General features: G+C 38.5%; 3 protein-coding genes across 3 annotated transcripts; 1 reads left to right on the forward strand and 2 right to left on the reverse strand.

Moving 5' to 3' along the window:
• Window positions 1–948: 948 nt before the first annotated feature.
• On the forward strand, window positions 949–5,633 carry kti12 (KTI12 chromatin associated homolog). The gene is made up of 9 exons (XM_061035340.1): window positions 949–1,181; window positions 2,145–2,196; window positions 2,286–2,338; window positions 2,417–2,472; window positions 2,573–2,652; window positions 2,864–3,023; window positions 3,140–3,202; window positions 4,832–4,900; window positions 5,436–5,633. Exons 1-9 carry the CDS (start codon window positions 1,031–1,033, stop codon window positions 5,577–5,579), a joined length of 828 nt encoding a protein of 275 aa, XP_060891323.1. The 5' UTR covers window positions 949–1,030; the 3' UTR covers window positions 5,580–5,633.
• A 1,014-nt stretch (window positions 5,634–6,647) lies between these two features.
• Window positions 6,648–7,749, reverse strand: ch25hl1.1 (cholesterol 25-hydroxylase like 1, tandem duplicate 1). Its single transcript, XM_061035342.1, has one exon. It carries the CDS (start codon window positions 7,661–7,663, stop codon window positions 6,818–6,820), a length of 846 nt encoding a protein of 281 aa, XP_060891325.1. The 5' UTR covers window positions 7,664–7,749; the 3' UTR covers window positions 6,648–6,817.
• Window positions 7,750–7,892: 143 nt separating this feature from the next.
• On the reverse strand, window positions 7,893–14,434 carry si:dkey-24l11.2 (uncharacterized protein LOC100034462 homolog). The gene is made up of 12 exons (XM_061035341.1): window positions 14,281–14,434; window positions 12,160–12,764; window positions 11,085–11,144; window positions 10,921–10,973; window positions 10,690–10,834; window positions 10,214–10,590; window positions 9,897–10,125; window positions 9,663–9,777; window positions 9,303–9,420; window positions 9,103–9,214; window positions 8,567–8,679; window positions 7,893–8,441 (listed from the first exon to the last, which is right to left on the reverse strand). Exons 2-12 carry the CDS (start codon window positions 12,760–12,762, stop codon window positions 8,372–8,374), a joined length of 1,995 nt encoding a protein of 664 aa, XP_060891324.1. The 5' UTR covers window positions 12,763–12,764; window positions 14,281–14,434; the 3' UTR covers window positions 7,893–8,371.
• Between the last annotated feature and the right edge of the window lie 983 nt (window positions 14,435–15,417).

Below are 15,417 nucleotides of genomic sequence, written 5' to 3' on the forward strand. Positions count from 1 at the left end.
TTTGAAGAATGACTGGCATTTTGGCAAAGACCTTCGGAGCAGGATTCCTGTCTTATTTCATCCTCATCTCATACATGGCCATGACTTCTTCAATGACTTTTGATTTGACTGAATTAAGAAATAAAGTTTCAAAGATCAAGGTGAACCCGAGGGGGAATCTGTGGGCGACAGGTAAGAGAAATATTAATTTGCTTGTTGTGTTGTGATTTATTTATTTTAAAATTCGGAAAAGTCCGTAGGCTATTAAGATTGTATTTTGTATTTATTAAGGTCATTTCATGGGAAAGAAAAGTGTCACGGATAGTTCCTTGATGGAGTCTCCCTTTGAAGATGTACATGTTCCTACTGAAGACAGAGATGTAAGAAGTCCATTGTACCGACTAGGAGACCTGCACGCATTGCTGATTCAGATGTTAAAAACTGCACAGCTCACACAGCGGAAAAAGACACCGGACATGTTAGTAAATAAAAAAAAAACTACCTCCATTGTCATTTTCATAATAACAAATCAGCATATATATAACTGATATTTATTTTTCTTTCCAATCAGAGGAGAACAAGATGCTGCTTGAACAATGTGCAACGTTACTGATGAAGAGGAGAGTTGATTTCTGTGAAACAATTTATATTGTATTTGACAATGTAATGACCAAACACACTGACTTGTTCTTATGTATAGTTATTTTAATTAAATATTTGTGTCACCACGTGATAATAAAAAAACTGAAAGCCATATCAGTTGTCGGCTCTTCTTGTTGATTGTATATATATATTATCAATATATAATATATATATATTTGAAATACTATTATTTATATTAGGCTACTGTTAATTAAATGCATTAAGAGTCTCTGTAATTAAAAAATGTATTCAACTGCAGAATTGATCAAATCTGAAACGAGGTTCTGCTGCCCCCTGTCGGCCGCACCAAGAAATTACCTCCAGCTTCACATCCGGGTTAGAGTGGAAACATGCTTTTCATCACACCGTGTAGTGTAGTTAGCCAAATAAGACTTACCGGGTAGCTGCAATGCCTCTTGTAGTAATGTGTGGTTACCCCTGTAGTGGCAAAACACGGAGGGCAGAAGAACTGAAGGAGTATTTTGAACAGAACACAGGCCGAAAGGTTCACGTTGTGGGAGAGAAATCCCTGGACGCTGAGAAAAACAATGTCTACTCAGGCAAGTGAAGCTAACTTTAGCTTTGTATACAATTAGTTTAATGACGTTTGCATGAAGTCTGGTTTGTGAGTGTCATCACTGTCCTATGAGGAAGACTCTAAACTAATAACAATATAATATAACATTGAAAGGAACCTGTGTTTTTATTTTCCTGTAAGGTCATCATAAGTGTTTTTTTTTTTTTTTTGGCCTGTTTGAGTACAAATAGATTGTGATTGTAGTTTTTATTTTACTCTCTTGTACTTGCACACAGAAGAAGACACATTAGAAATAAACATATATGAAAACTTGTTGGGGAAATTGAACAAAAAAAATGAATTAAAAATATCATATGACATTAATTAGGATCAGGGCAGGGGTTCCCAAACTTGCAGGTCATGACCCCCAAAGTAAGGATGCCAGAGACTGGGGACCCCCAAAGTACCTGGAGGTGGTTAGGGTATGCACAGCGACACACATGCACTAATAGTCGTATCAAAACACTAGTAATGCAAAAGAACAACACAAAAGAATACAACAGCCTAAAATCTGTTTCGCACTAACAAAGGCTGGAAACAGAATTCAAGTGATGTAGACCTTCAGTGAGTGGACATGCAAAACTAATCACTTTCTAAACAGCCACATCATGGTGTTCATCTTTTTGTGTTAAGAGCAGCAGACACCTACATTGTTGCAGGTCATGTGCAAACTTACATTTCTAAAACGCTACCTGCCCTCCTCTTGGTGGCTCGCCGCTGAGTTAGACGAACAGGTGCCTGTATTTTGTGATTTAGAGTCACTGAATTGTAATCGTGGAAGTAAGTTGTTAGAGGAAATATTTGTTCTGTACGTGCTGCAGATCTCCAGTTTTTATTTAACATCTACATTTTGGTCTACAAGCAAACTGGATTCCTTGAAAGTGTCTTCAGACTTTGTGCATTTTTGTGCCGCATTTTCAATATCACCTCGTTGGATATGTTGCAGATTCCCAACAAGAAAAGAATGTCCGAGCGGCTCTAAAAGCTGAAGTGGAGAGGTGTGTTTTCACAGTCTGTTTTTTTTTAATGACATTTGACATTATTCTGTTACAATCCTTCAAACCGTTACTTTTTTTTTTTTTTTTAGGAAAGTCAACAAGGATGACATTGTCATTTTGGATTCTTTAAATTACATTAAAGGTAAGTCTTGCTAACTACACTGTGCTGACATTAAAAAGTTGTTTAAGCTTTTAAATTCAGGCTGATGTGCTTTTCAAGGTTACCGGTATGAACTGTTCTGCCTCATCAAACACGCACAGACACCACACTGCCTGGTAAGTTTAATAGAGAAATGCTGTCTGCTGTTTTAAAAAATATCTATCTATCTATATCTATCCAGTCCAAAAGAACTTGATCTGTTTTTTTTTCATACAGGTGTACTGTTTGACGTCGGATGATGTGAGCACATTGTGGAATACTGAAAGAGATTCCTCTGAGCAGTACACCCAGGACATGTAAGTGAGGAGCCTCCACACACACACACACACACACACACACACACACACTCTCAAAGGGCATGTTCATTGTTATTTATCATTGTACGACTCTATTTATTTACCCTTTGTCTAACTTTTGAATCTACCTTAAGGCCTCTCATTGTCACAAAAAGAACACTGTCAAGTTTTGTCAATGACATTTTCCTGACGCGCGTTATATTTTCTGTAGCTTTGATGCTTTAGTGCTGAGGTTTGAAGCCCCAGACTCCAGAAACCGATGGGACAGTCCTCTCTTTACCATATTGAAAGATGACAACCTGCCATATGAAGCCATTTCTGATGCACTTTTCAAAAGGAAAGCGCCCCCTCCTAACCAGTCTACACAAAGTGTAAGGGACACGTTTAGTACAATCAAACCAAAAGCTCACAAAAACATGAGCGTTTTTCTCTGTTGTGTTCCCTCTTCACTGTCAGATTGTAACGGTGATATTCTTCTCCTCTACAGCAACCATTGTCGTCTACAAACTTCTTGTACGAGTTGGACAAGATCACACAAGAAGTGTTGATGGTTCGTCTTTATTTGTTTTCAGATTTTAATTTCAGTTTCTGTTTTTTATCCAATGATATTGTTTTTAATGGAACCTGTTTTTGTAGTAATGTCATAGTGTATGATCACTTTAATTATATTAAGCGCATAATGGCACATGTTCAGTCGTGCACACATATTACCGTACACCAAAATGTTAACACTCTAATTGCATAGACAGTTAAAGCAGATGTGTAAAGCCCTTACAGTCCTCAAGCAGGTGTGCTAACGCTGAATTCATGTTATGACAAAGTCGTCGTAATTAACAATTTAGCAGAGGCTTCTGTCCAAAGTGGCATACATGAGAGAGTTAGTGCAACACAAGCAAGAATATAGAGAGGAGGAAACAACATCATTTAGTGCTAACGAACAGCATTGAGTTAGACACAGGTACTGACAGGCAGTACACAGAGGCTAACCACTTTAAACATCATCATCATCAACAACAACAACATCGACAGTTTGAGAGTTCTAATCAGCATCAAAACCATCCTAGGTATCTAATTAACAGTTTACAACTCGTGTTTCGACTTTATGTCCACAATCAAGTTGTCACTTTGCTTGAAAGGCTGTAACATGCTCAAAATGGCTTATATCACTTTATATTTATATTGAACTGCTGGAAAACAAAACAAACCTGATTGTGTCATGCCTGTCAAACAGTGTGGTTTAAGGTTATTTAACACACATTTGATTGTATGTTTTCAATCCACCTTAAGTTTAACCCTGGGAGCAGTAAATCATTTTTTAATGACTTGTCCAACATCCCTTGCACGTCATAAAATAGGAATCCTTTCAGTGTCTGCCGTTTGTCCCGTTTGACGTGAACACCTCTTAAGTAGCAGTTCAAGGAGAGTCAAAGGCAGCTTAGTGGCTGACAGCAGTCAGCGGGTGAAAGACACTAAATAGAATGAATAATCAGTCAAATAATTACAGTTAAGGAGCCAAAGTGTTTACAAAAATTGGCTTCTTGCTTCAATTTTGAAGTTGACGTCATTCATTCAAAGAAAGCGTACACTCTGGGGAGTGGGGGTCGGGGCGACTTACATGAAGAAAACCAGGAAAGTAAAATTGAGGTGTACATTAAAAGAACTAGACATACAATGATGCAATAGGGCGAAACCTGTAATAATGTATAAAGTCAATATTGACCTCTGTGAATGTGCCAGCACTCATCACTGCTTAAAAAGAGGAGTGTAGAAGACGTCTTTAATGATTGAAACTGCAACACTTGATCTTTGCAGTGTTAATCATATGCATCACTTGCACACAGAAGTTTTTGGCCCGAGCGTCAGAGTCCCCATGACGTCAGTGGCTGTGTATCCTGTCATGTAATTATTAACCCACCCTTACGCTCCTATGTCATTGGTTTAGTCTCCTTATTGCTTTCAACCAATGAGAATTAGTCTCCTCTGTTCTTTCAATTAATGAGTACCTCTCTTGGTGGTCATAAATAATATATTGTGTTTCAAGTAAATAAAATCCCTTTTTTAATTAAACCACCAATTAACAAAATAACATGTCTGTCAGAATACAGATCCCACATGTGTATTTTTGAAAACATTACCCACATATGTAGTGATCAAATAAAGGTTATCAACTGTTTTTCAGGTCATTTTCAATGCACAGAAGACAAGTGTTCCTGGAGATCTCCTCACAGTTCCCGGCGCTACAGAAAAAATATCCTTTTTCACACATTTACACGTCTACAGTCTGTTTTATTGGGGGTGACTTCAAATCTCATATCCACATGAAACATGATTTGCTCTATCCGGCTCCTAAGATTGTCATTTCCCTCCCCAGCTGTAGGCAATGCACTCTGTATTAAATAACCTGTTTGAAGGGAAGGGTGGATGAATTCATGTCCAATCAAAGAGGTCAAATGAAAGGCAAAGCGGGCGTTCACTTTTAAAGGTCTTGGCTGTGATAATGTTCAGTGGAACATGTTAAGAGGAACCAAATGACGTAGATGAGTGAATATTTATCAGCAGCTGCACGGTGTCAGAGCTCCTCAGACGCAAACACTTTGATTTCCTCCTTTGAACGCTGGTCAACCTTTAGAGACAGGGGCCAGATTTGACTTTGTCTTGTGTTGTCACTTTCCTCTGTGTTTAGCCTTACTGTAGAAACCTTGAGGGAAAGTTTTCTTCCTGCATTAAAGAACACTTTGCACGTGGTACTAAACTTGTACGTAAATGACCTTAACCCGTTCCACATCGAGCTCACCAGGAGCATCAACATGGCAGAGCTGAGGAAGTTACGGCGCCAGTTCATCAGCTACGCCAAGACGCACCCGGCGGAGAACACCGGACAAATCTCCAACATGTTTGTGCAGTATTTGAATAAGAGTCTTCACTGACATTTTACAGGATCGTTTTTTTATTTGCTGTGACGAATAAATTATTTTTAAGTATTTGTTGTGTTTTTGTGTCATTGACAGTTTGATTATAATTTGTCATTTACAACCATTTATATTTATTTTCTACTAAATTGGAAGAAATTACAGTCGAGCGTAAACACCTACAGTACAGTGCATATCATTTACACTTATTTCTAGACACTTAACGAGTGAAAAAGCAATGAAGGAAGTCAAGTAGATTGAAGTAGAGCATTTACTTTGTATCAACCTTAAAGCTCAAAATAATCTGTTTTATATAATAAATATTACAAACATAATTAGAAGAAGTATTTTTCTTTTTACTCCACATATTGATTTGTCATTGTAAATAATTCCACTTTAAAGTCAGCCTTGATCACTTGATCCAGTCAAAGCTGAGTACTTAAAGTCCACTTGTGTTGTACCTGACCTCTGAGTGACCAGCTCACTTTTCTACTTCAAAAGCTCCTTACTCATAAATGATATTTGTACGCGAAACATAGCTGAGTAATGCTCTTACAGAGACTTCAATTATGTAAGATTGTAAGAAAAGCGTAGTGAAAGTTGCCTGTAGGAATTTGTACTAACTAGTTCCTGCTGGTTTCTTCACTGGAATGACTCGACAATTTGGATTGTGCACATGTTCCACATGGAGAATAATGTGTTGAATATGTCAGGATTAACATGGATTTAATTCATTTAACGCAAATATAAATGTTTTTTTCTTAAAGAGACAGTAATTTTACTGAAACATTAATAGTGTTTTTATTTATTTTACTATTTTAACTCTTTATCTTTACTCTCTTATTATCTCAACTATTTATATTTTTGTTAATCTTTTACTTCTAACTCTTAACCCTTTACCTTTTTTATTGTTTTAACTGCATATTCTTTATTCCTATTGGTGTGCATTAGTCTCTCTACTGCTACTTCTTCTCTACTTCTAAATTCATTTTTGTTTGTACCATGTTTCATCACTATTTCATGTTTATTTTTTCCAGTCACTGTAAAGCACTTTGAATTGCATTTGATTTGCATGAAATGATTGATTGATAAAACACTTTCTTTTTTTACAAGAACTTTTATTGTTGGCAGCCTCACAAATGAAAATGAGCAACAAAAATAAGACTGAATACTTGCAATAACGATGAAATGATTACAAATAATAGATGGGAAAGTGACAGTGAAAAACAACATGCAGTATTTACAGAGGGTATTTTTTATTCACTTTTGTTTATTTCCTTTTTTTTCTTCAGAGGAACAGCTGTGCCAAAGATTCTGTCCCAGTGGCTGAAAAAAGGAGCAAAGTTACTGCTGGGCTTCTGGTGGTGCATGTCATGAGCTGGTGCACCGCCGAGCAGACCGAAAGGCACCAGGTGGTTTAGTGTCCATGGCAGGTCATAGCCTATGTGGTCCTCCACAGACATCCAGATACTGAAAACTGTGATGCACCATGTGGTCAGCGGGTGGCACCTCAAAAGAATTGTGTCCAGGTTGCTCCAGAATCCGATAGTCAACAGCTCTGGGATGCTGAGCTGCTCAGAGGACCAGGAGAAGGGAGCTATGTATTCATGGTGGACTGCATGGATCCAGCGGTACAGCTGTGGATGCTTGTGATGTATGAAATGCCAAATAAAGTACTGAGTGTCAAAGAGGAGAAGCACAGCCAGTCCATCAATGAAAACCTCATACACAGTCGGAGCAACCTGAGGCAGTGTTGGTGCAGGCAGGAAGAACATTCCGATAACTACAGCTGGCAGAACAAAGAAAATGTGGTTATACAGCGCTGTCGTGAGGCCCTTTGCCATCATCCCTACTGTTGGCTGCCTGTCTGGTTGGATCTTGTACTGATGGAATAAATGCACTCTTTCACCTAATAGGTCCAGCACAGCAAAAGGTACACTGAAGAAGAAATAGCTGGAGAAGGCGAGCAGGACAGGAAAGAAAGGAGATGAGATGAGCGGAAGGTGGTGCAGAAGCAAATAATCCCAGAGCGGCTGCAGCAGACGGTCCGAGGCCCTGGAGGGCAGCAGCTGCAGAAATGTCTGCCTGCTGATGTTCAGCATGTTCCTGAAGGTTTTCAGCTGCAAGTCTCACATCAAGACAAGGTAAAGCCTTTATATAGAGCACGTCGAACAGAAGGGACCTTTCTCTCAATCTGTACTGACTTGCATATTTTTTTCTCTCTCCAGCAGCTCAATACCAATAACAAGACCCTCAGAGGAAGATTAGCACTGTTTGTTAACATGCATTAGACATACCACATTAAAACGCTGTAGACTGTTTATCAACCAGTGAAAGGTCATATATTTATTTGGAATCATTTTTAAAAAGTGAAATATGAAACACAGTTCTGTTTTCTAATCTGAGTTGTATTCAACCTAGAAGCAACAGTTTATTTCAGCTTGCTGAAAATCGCTTAGTCTCTCTGTCTGTTCTCCTTTCATAGAGGACGACTCAGGACGTCTTGCTTTTCTTTTTTACTTTCACCAGGTTATTTTGAATACACTTTTTGTCCTAATTCAGTAACCTGCATGTCTTCCTTCTTCTCCAATAATCGTCTTTCCTGTCGAATTCTTCGATTTAAATCACATGTCCTCCACTTCTCCCCCTCTAAAATCAACAAGACTTGAAATATCAGATGAAAACATGAACACTTATCACACTGATTAATCATTACAAAATGATTTGTTGGTTTATTTCAAAATTTCACTGAAATCATGTATCAAATGATGTCTTTTTTAAAAAAAACGCCGCTCTAATCATCTTCGCTTCTACTTCTTGTCACCGGCTGCCTTCCTTGAAATCGTTTTGTTGGTGTTTGCATATTTGTGTCGATCATTTCTGAAGAGAAAGACAAACAACTTGTTATCTTTTTGAACCACTGCATGAAACATTTTTTTTTTTTTTTTTTTTTTTTTTTTTAATGGAAGAAGAAACATTTCTACCACTAATGTTGTTCTATGTACCTGCTCATTTTGACTTTGTTTCTGCATCCCAGTCCTCCCTCCCAGTGGCTGGTGCGTGTGCCTCTCGTCATCATGCTTCCACAGCTGACGCAGGGCTTTCCATTGGCGTAAGGCTGCAAGAATACAAAAATACATGGAGACAATGGAGATCAGTTTCCAACTATTTTATTAATGCTTCAAAGTCTATTATCCACCTCTTCCATTCCTGCTTAAAGCTGGAACCACATCTTGTACTTTTTAATAAAGGAATGAACTGAACAAATCAAGAAAAGCTGTGAACACCAAAACATTTAAAGGTCTTGAGGTCTTGTCTAAAAAATACTTGATCATGCCTTGATCTTATTTCTATATGCAGAATTTCTGTACTCGATGTAAACAACTACACGGATACATTTCCATAACACGTAGAGATAATAATGATCATTTTAACACATTTTTGCTGCACTTGTGAAATTATACGTATGAACATAAATGTCATGAGCCCCATGTTTGAAATGTTATGTTGTGACATGTCATGTGGCACTCTATGGTATCACCTGTTCTTTGGCACAGTAGCCACAGATCATCCGGGTGGCCAGTTCCATGGGATGGTCCTGGTCCTCGTCGTGGCACACATCACAGGGGTAAGCCCGGCCACAGCAGGGAAACCTGAGAGCAGCCAGTGACACACATGTTCATGTACATTCTTTCTCCGTGTCAGGATTCCACAGCTGATAAAAGACAGTAATGATCATACCTCAACCAGCGGTGGCTCTGTTTGTAATGTTTACATACTCCTTTTTCTGGAAGCGGCTTCCCCTTTTGGACAGCGGGATCTCTTATCGACTTATAATATACAGCACCAGAACTTGGACCTGCAAAATCAACAAAAAAAAAAAAAAAAAAGACATGTACATTTCTGGTTTGTTCAAGTCTGGTAAGAGTGAGGAATGTGACATGTGAATAAGTACAAATGCTCATGATTAAAGGCTTCTCATGCGGTTTGTAAAGTTGTAAATACCGGTAGCAATGTCAGTAAACACAGGTCGGACAGAAAACTCAAACAGCTCATTGTTAATGATCTTTAACCTGATCTCTTCGATGGGTGAGTTCTGACCTGTTCTGTTGGTGCGTGGCTGGATGTACTGAAATCTTGTGCTCTCTGCAAGAATGCTGAGTTTGCTGTGGCAGTGTTCACAATTTAACTCCTTCGTGTGGCCATAGGAAACACTCTGATGAAAAATAAAGACAAAGCGTTTGGAGAGAAAGGCAGCGATCATATTATTGAGACATAATTCAGTTACTGGATTTTACATTACACACAAAACAGATGTGACGCTGCGTTCATCACCTGCACAGGACCCTCCTGGGAGCAGCTGAGGCAGCCCACAGAGAGGTCACATTCCTGGAGCACGAGGTCAACGGGCGCAGCATTGTGGAGGTCCAGGTATCCCAGGACGTCGCTGTAATGGTGCAGCATGCAGGGCCTGTACGCAGCATTGATGCTCGCGCTGCACTTTTCACACTGAGCTGCGCAAGGTGTCCTTCCAGTCAGCGTCAGGTCTGCAGTTACCTTACACCTGCAGGCACAAAAGGCAAAGCTTTAATAACACAAAGACAAGCCAACGTGTGGCATGGATATCTGACATTTTTTCTCATTGTCTTCACCTGTTACATTGAAGGCAAACGGTGATTTGTTGAGCAACCAAAGTGGCCGTGTTCTCTCCCAGCCTCAGTCCCAGCAGCTTCATCTCTGTGCCTCTGCGGGGGTCGCTGATCTTAATATTCTCCACCAGATGACTAGCCCCCTCATCCTCCTGCTGCTGCTGCCCCTCATCAATGCCTGTACCCTCTTGTTTCACTCCCTCCACTCTTCCCTTGTCGTCTTCATTTTCCAATTCCCCTTCACCATTCATATTGTCTGGATTCGCATCAGCGGCGTCAGAGGAAGGATCATTCCCCGATTTTTCACAAACGGTTGCTTGTAGCTCCTGATACGTTATAAACTGCAGTCCGGATTTTTCTAAATCAATATCTTTTTTCAACTGCACAAATAAAAGAAAAAAGAGAAATATTGTTATCAGGAATTAAAAGTCATTACAGTGAGTTCAAAGGGATAACATGCATGCAGCGTGAAGTGTCACCTGCCGGGCTCCTTCAGTGAACAGTCTCTCCAGACTACGATCTAACCAGCGAAGAAAAGGCCGGAAGAGCAGCTCCACCTTTCCCAGAAGCTGATTGGTTGCATGTTTGGCTTGAAGCCACTCCATGGACGCTTGCTGTACGTAACTATGTAGAGACAGAGAGCAAAATACATTTTAAAACTAGAGAAACTCATGATTAACTGGTCACATAATCTGCACATGCATTTTTACCTTGCCATTACTGAGGGCAGATCCTGGTCCAATGGGATATCTAACGTGAAAACCTAAGAAGATGTATTAGGGTGATAAGGAAATGTTCTTTCCGTGTATAGAATCATTTTTGTGTATAGGATATTACAAAAATCTTAAGTGTAATTGTCAGCAGGTATCTTTACCTCTTGGGGGTAATTGTCTGGGAAGCTCACCATGATGTCGATTTCTTTAAGGTCAAAGGGCTACAAGTTCAAACTCAAAGTTAGTATTTATTCAGATGATGAGAAAAGTCATTTTCAGCAAACTATAAAACAAATTGGTTCATAAATCATTTTAAGTAGAAACATGTGGAATATGGCCTCCATTACTAAGCTTACAGGTGGATTAATAGTGCTAACAAATATCAAATGATTATTCAGTCAGGTTGTTTTACCCTTCCAAAGATAGACAGGTTTAGTTATTGTTTGACCCTATATCCTATAGTTAACATGGGGTTAATTTAATCTAAAAACAAACATGTTATCCTTCAGTTATTAACAGTTCTATGATCTGTGGTGCTGTTAAGACATAGTAGAAGGAGGTCTACTTCTTTTTGTCTATTTGACTGATTAACTATTTGTCTGAAGATGCCATCTTTCTTACCGAAGGCCATAACTCCATAACTCTCTACAACAGCTCACCTCTTGCGAGCAGAGAACTGTCATCATGATAATATCTGTCTCTCCTTACTGTAATCTGTTCTGCACATGTTAAATTTACAAATTATCCCTGCACTCATGTTCACTTCATTTGGCTGTCTACTCGCCGTTATATTGTATAGTTTCTGCTTATAATATGTCTACAGTCATGCACTTTAACTTATGTCAATACTGTCCATTTACAACTCTGTTTTTGCACATTTACATTTAATCTTACATATTTAATCTTCATATTTAATACTAGTAATGTTTATTTAAATCCTGGTTGTATATATTCCCATTCTTAGTTTTGATATTTTTAGTGCTTATTTACTTTGTAGTTAATATTATATTGTGTTTAAATTTGCTAACATTGTGTTTTTTGCTCATATTGTGTGTTTGGACAACCTGCTGCTGTAACGCCACAATTTCCCAGTTTGGGATCAATAAAGTAATTCTATCAGCTTAGCTTTTATGTGTTGATTCAAACTCAGCTGAACAGTATTACAGGAGAACTAAATGGATGGATTTTCGGTCCAACCTCTTGGGGGTCCGAGAGGAGAAAGAAGAAAATGTTTACCCAGTCTGGATCAGTGGCCTCAACAGCCGCCCTGTAATACGTTATTTTTCCATCACTTCGTTCCTGAACAATCAGCTGGTCTTTGGGAAAACGCTTTTTCAGCTGCTTGATCTCTGTGTCTCGTAGCTGCTTTGAGGCCTCCTCTGTGAGGTCACACAGCTTGATCTCCTGAAGGGTGCTGGGGCGGGGTACTGGTGGCATCCTCTGCGTAGGTCTTGCGTTATGGTCTGCAACATGCACACCGTCCACACTGGGTAACTGTGGTGGATGCCAGAAACGACATCTGTCTTCCATGGTGCAGTGCCCTGACATAAAGAAGCGACACGGGCGACGGCCAGCTGCAGGGGCGACTCTGCTGTTAATTGTCGGAGGAGGCCTGTTCCCAACATCTCCTCCAATAACCTCTGAGTTTGAAGTTGTGACATCTGCCCCACTGGGTGTCCCAATGCTCTTCTCATTAACGTTGTCATCATCTCTTATATGTAGGAATCTGCATTTTTTCCCATAATTACAGTGTCTTCCCTGAGAGAAGAAGCGACACAGCCGCTGAGTATGAACGCCAGGCTCTGATTCCCCTGTCTTCTCTCCGTCACCAGTCTCCATCACTGTTAATAACAGACGGGATAAACAATAACAGAACGGTTAGAGGGACACGGATTAAAGAGCTGCATCTGCTATTTTTATTCTACAATTGAACAAAACAATGAGATTACTTTCTACAAGACTTCGTGTGATAGGCTGAGTGGAGGATGACTTAAAGTGAGAAAAACAAAACGACTGAACATGACTGATATTCTCCAACAGACCCCTTTCCTCCTTGTAGTAGTGTAAAACTAAATTAAAACATATTCAAATAAACTTGCAGATATGATATATTTCTTCAAAACGTTGGCTCAATATGTTTTTGTTTTCGTTTTGTTAGAAGGGACATTTCATGTCAAACCGCCAAATTATACATGCATGCAATGATTTTTTCACATCTGTCATATTGCATCACATCATGGTCCCAAACTCCTCCAACTACATTAAAACCGATTGTTTCTTTATATAAGCAGACAATAAAAGTCATGGACCACAAACCTATGAGATGGCATCACTGCGGCATTTTAAAAAAACACAACCTTTTCACCTTAAACAATTTTATGAATTTTAGTAATCTTAAACAGTTTTTTTTAAATGTGTAAATAATCATGTGTCACCACTGTTATCTGAATTAGCCATTAGGCGTCAGAGCTCTCGTAGGGCAGTCACACGAGCCTCCATCGGCGGTGATTGTCTTGTCCCCAATGTACAAGACATCTTTTGGTCTGCTTTCTCTGCAAAGGGGGCAAAACTTTGGAGCTCTCTGCACCACTGGCTTAAAACTAGAGAGCAACAGTAATGCTTTTAACAGAGGACTCAAACAGTTGCTGAAATCAAAACAACAGTGCTCACATGAATAGATTCTGACTGGTTTGTTGTTTGATCATGATGCCTTTGCTCTACGGTTTAAGTCTATTGATTTATTCTCCCATTATTGTTTTCTCTGTTTTATCGCTTTCCTCCCTATCTTAATTGTTTTCTTTTCTAAAGCCTCCTGTGGACAGGTGTTGAGAACTAGCACGCTTGCTAAAACACTTAAACAATGCATCTGGTTCGTCCAATGTATCTGTTATTGTATCTTATTATTATTATTATTATTATTATTATTATTAATGTTGAACTTTATTACTTTTTTTGAAAATAGGACAAATCAAAGCCATGGAAAACGTAAAGATATGATGAGTATTTCTATAAACAAAAGGAGTGTTATGGATTTAAAATATTTGTCAATCTAAGGGTCAATAAAATGAACTTTGACCTGTATCATAACTCAAGTCATGTGACTTTTTTAAAGGTTAGAAATAAATAACCATGGAAGCAACTGGCCTGGTTACGTTTTACCCAAAGGGATGAATTATTAGTCAGCACTGACATTGCCTCCCTGATAATACACAAATACACCTTTTGTTTACTATTTGCAAAATACAAGAATAGCAGTCTACTGGTGAGATAAACTTTCATTCTCTTGTCATGTGAATTGTTTTGCTAATGCTAGCTAAATCGCTTCTTTTAGATCAAAAGACTCGAATAACACATTACCTCAAATACACACGGGTCCAGGTGAATGATTATTCCGTTTATTGATACGAATATAAGCTTAAAGGCTTTATAAAAAAAGTATCAAAATGGATTTAACAGCTTTAGTTACCTGTCAAGTGACTGCACAGTTAGGTGCTTCAGGGAAACGTAGTCCCTTTTTGAAGCAACTGCGCATGCGCGGTAATATGACGCTCTTTCGTACACATACAGAGGGGAGGGGGGGGGGCAGCATCACGGGACAACAGTGAAATAACCATGCGTTCTTACTACTGGAAAACAGCAGTAAATAAATCCATAGACCATAAACTGCATTCTTTACCTTGGAAAACAATTACAGAAACACATTCAGGAGCTTTTTCTACATTTTTAGGAAAACCAAGCAAAAAAAGAAAATGCCTGAGCTAGAGGTGCTCTGAAGAAAATGTTGATTATATTACCAAGTCTAATGAAAAACGTGATATAATGAAAATTGCAAGCTCCGGAACATCAACAAAAAAAGCTTGTGAAAATATTGTTGGTTTTTTGTTGGTTTTTTTCAATCAATCAATCAATCAATCAATCAATCAATCAATCAATCAATCAAACTTTATTTATATAGCACCTTCAGACAAATTAAATTGCAGTTCAAAGTGCTTTACAAGAGTGCAGAAAAGTTATTGACGAAAATCATTGAGAGACTAATCATTGAGAGACTAATGCACACCAATAAGAATTAAAAAAAATATGTATAAAAATGAAAAAAATAAAATACGACACATAAAAGCAATAAGATATTTACATTAATACATAGGAGAAGAATATTTAAAATTGTAGTAGGATAAAAAAGACAATCGAATAATGTTAAGATCTGAATTTATATAAAGCACTATTTAAAGCCAGACTGAATAAATGAGTTTTAAGACTGCGTTTAAAAATCTCAATATTCTCAGCTCCTCTACAAAGGTTTTTGTCCTGCTCTGTGGAACAACTAAAAGAGAGGAACTGGAGGATCTGATGGGCTGTAGTGGTTCATAAACTACAATCATATCTGATAGGTAGTCTGGTGCAAGGTCATGTAATGCTTTATAAACTAATAAAAGTTTAGTTTAATATAGGAGCTCTCAGAAAACCAACAGGGTGCCTGCTGAAGTTCTAAAA

This window comes from Labrus mixtus, chromosome 4 (assembly GCF_963584025.1).
Source record: "Labrus mixtus chromosome 4, fLabMix1.1, whole genome shotgun sequence".
NCBI lineage: Eukaryota > Metazoa > Chordata > Actinopteri > Labriformes > Labridae > Labrus > Labrus mixtus.

Bases quoted from the DNA above. Each gene is read 5' to 3' on its own strand.
- ch25hl1.1 (XM_061035342.1), bottom strand. From the start codon at position 7,663: ATGCTGAACATCAGCAGGCAGACATTTCTGCAGCTGCTGCCCTCCAGG.
- kti12 (XM_061035340.1), top strand. From the start codon at position 1,031: ATGCCTCTTGTAGTAATGTGTGGTTACCCCTGTAGTGGCAAAACACGG. The intron at 2,339-2,416 runs GTAAGTCTTGCT...GTGCTTTTCAAG, and splicing joins TTCTTTAAATTACATTAAAG to GTTACCGGTATGAACTGTTC. The intron at 3,203-4,831 runs GTTCGTCTTTAT...ACTGTTTTTCAG, and splicing joins TCACACAAGAAGTGTTGATG to GTCATTTTCAATGCACAGAA.
- si:dkey-24l11.2 (XM_061035341.1), bottom strand. From the start codon at position 12,762: ATGGAGACTGGTGACGGAGAGAAGACAGGGGAATCAGAGCCTGGCGTT. The intron at 10,974-11,084 runs GTAAAGATACCT...ACATCTTCTTAG, and splicing joins CAGACAATTACCCCCAAGAG to GTTTTCACGTTAGATATCCC. The intron at 10,835-10,920 runs GTAAAAATGCAT...GTCTCTACATAG, and splicing joins CTGCCCTCAGTAATGGCAAG to TTACGTACAGCAAGCGTCCA.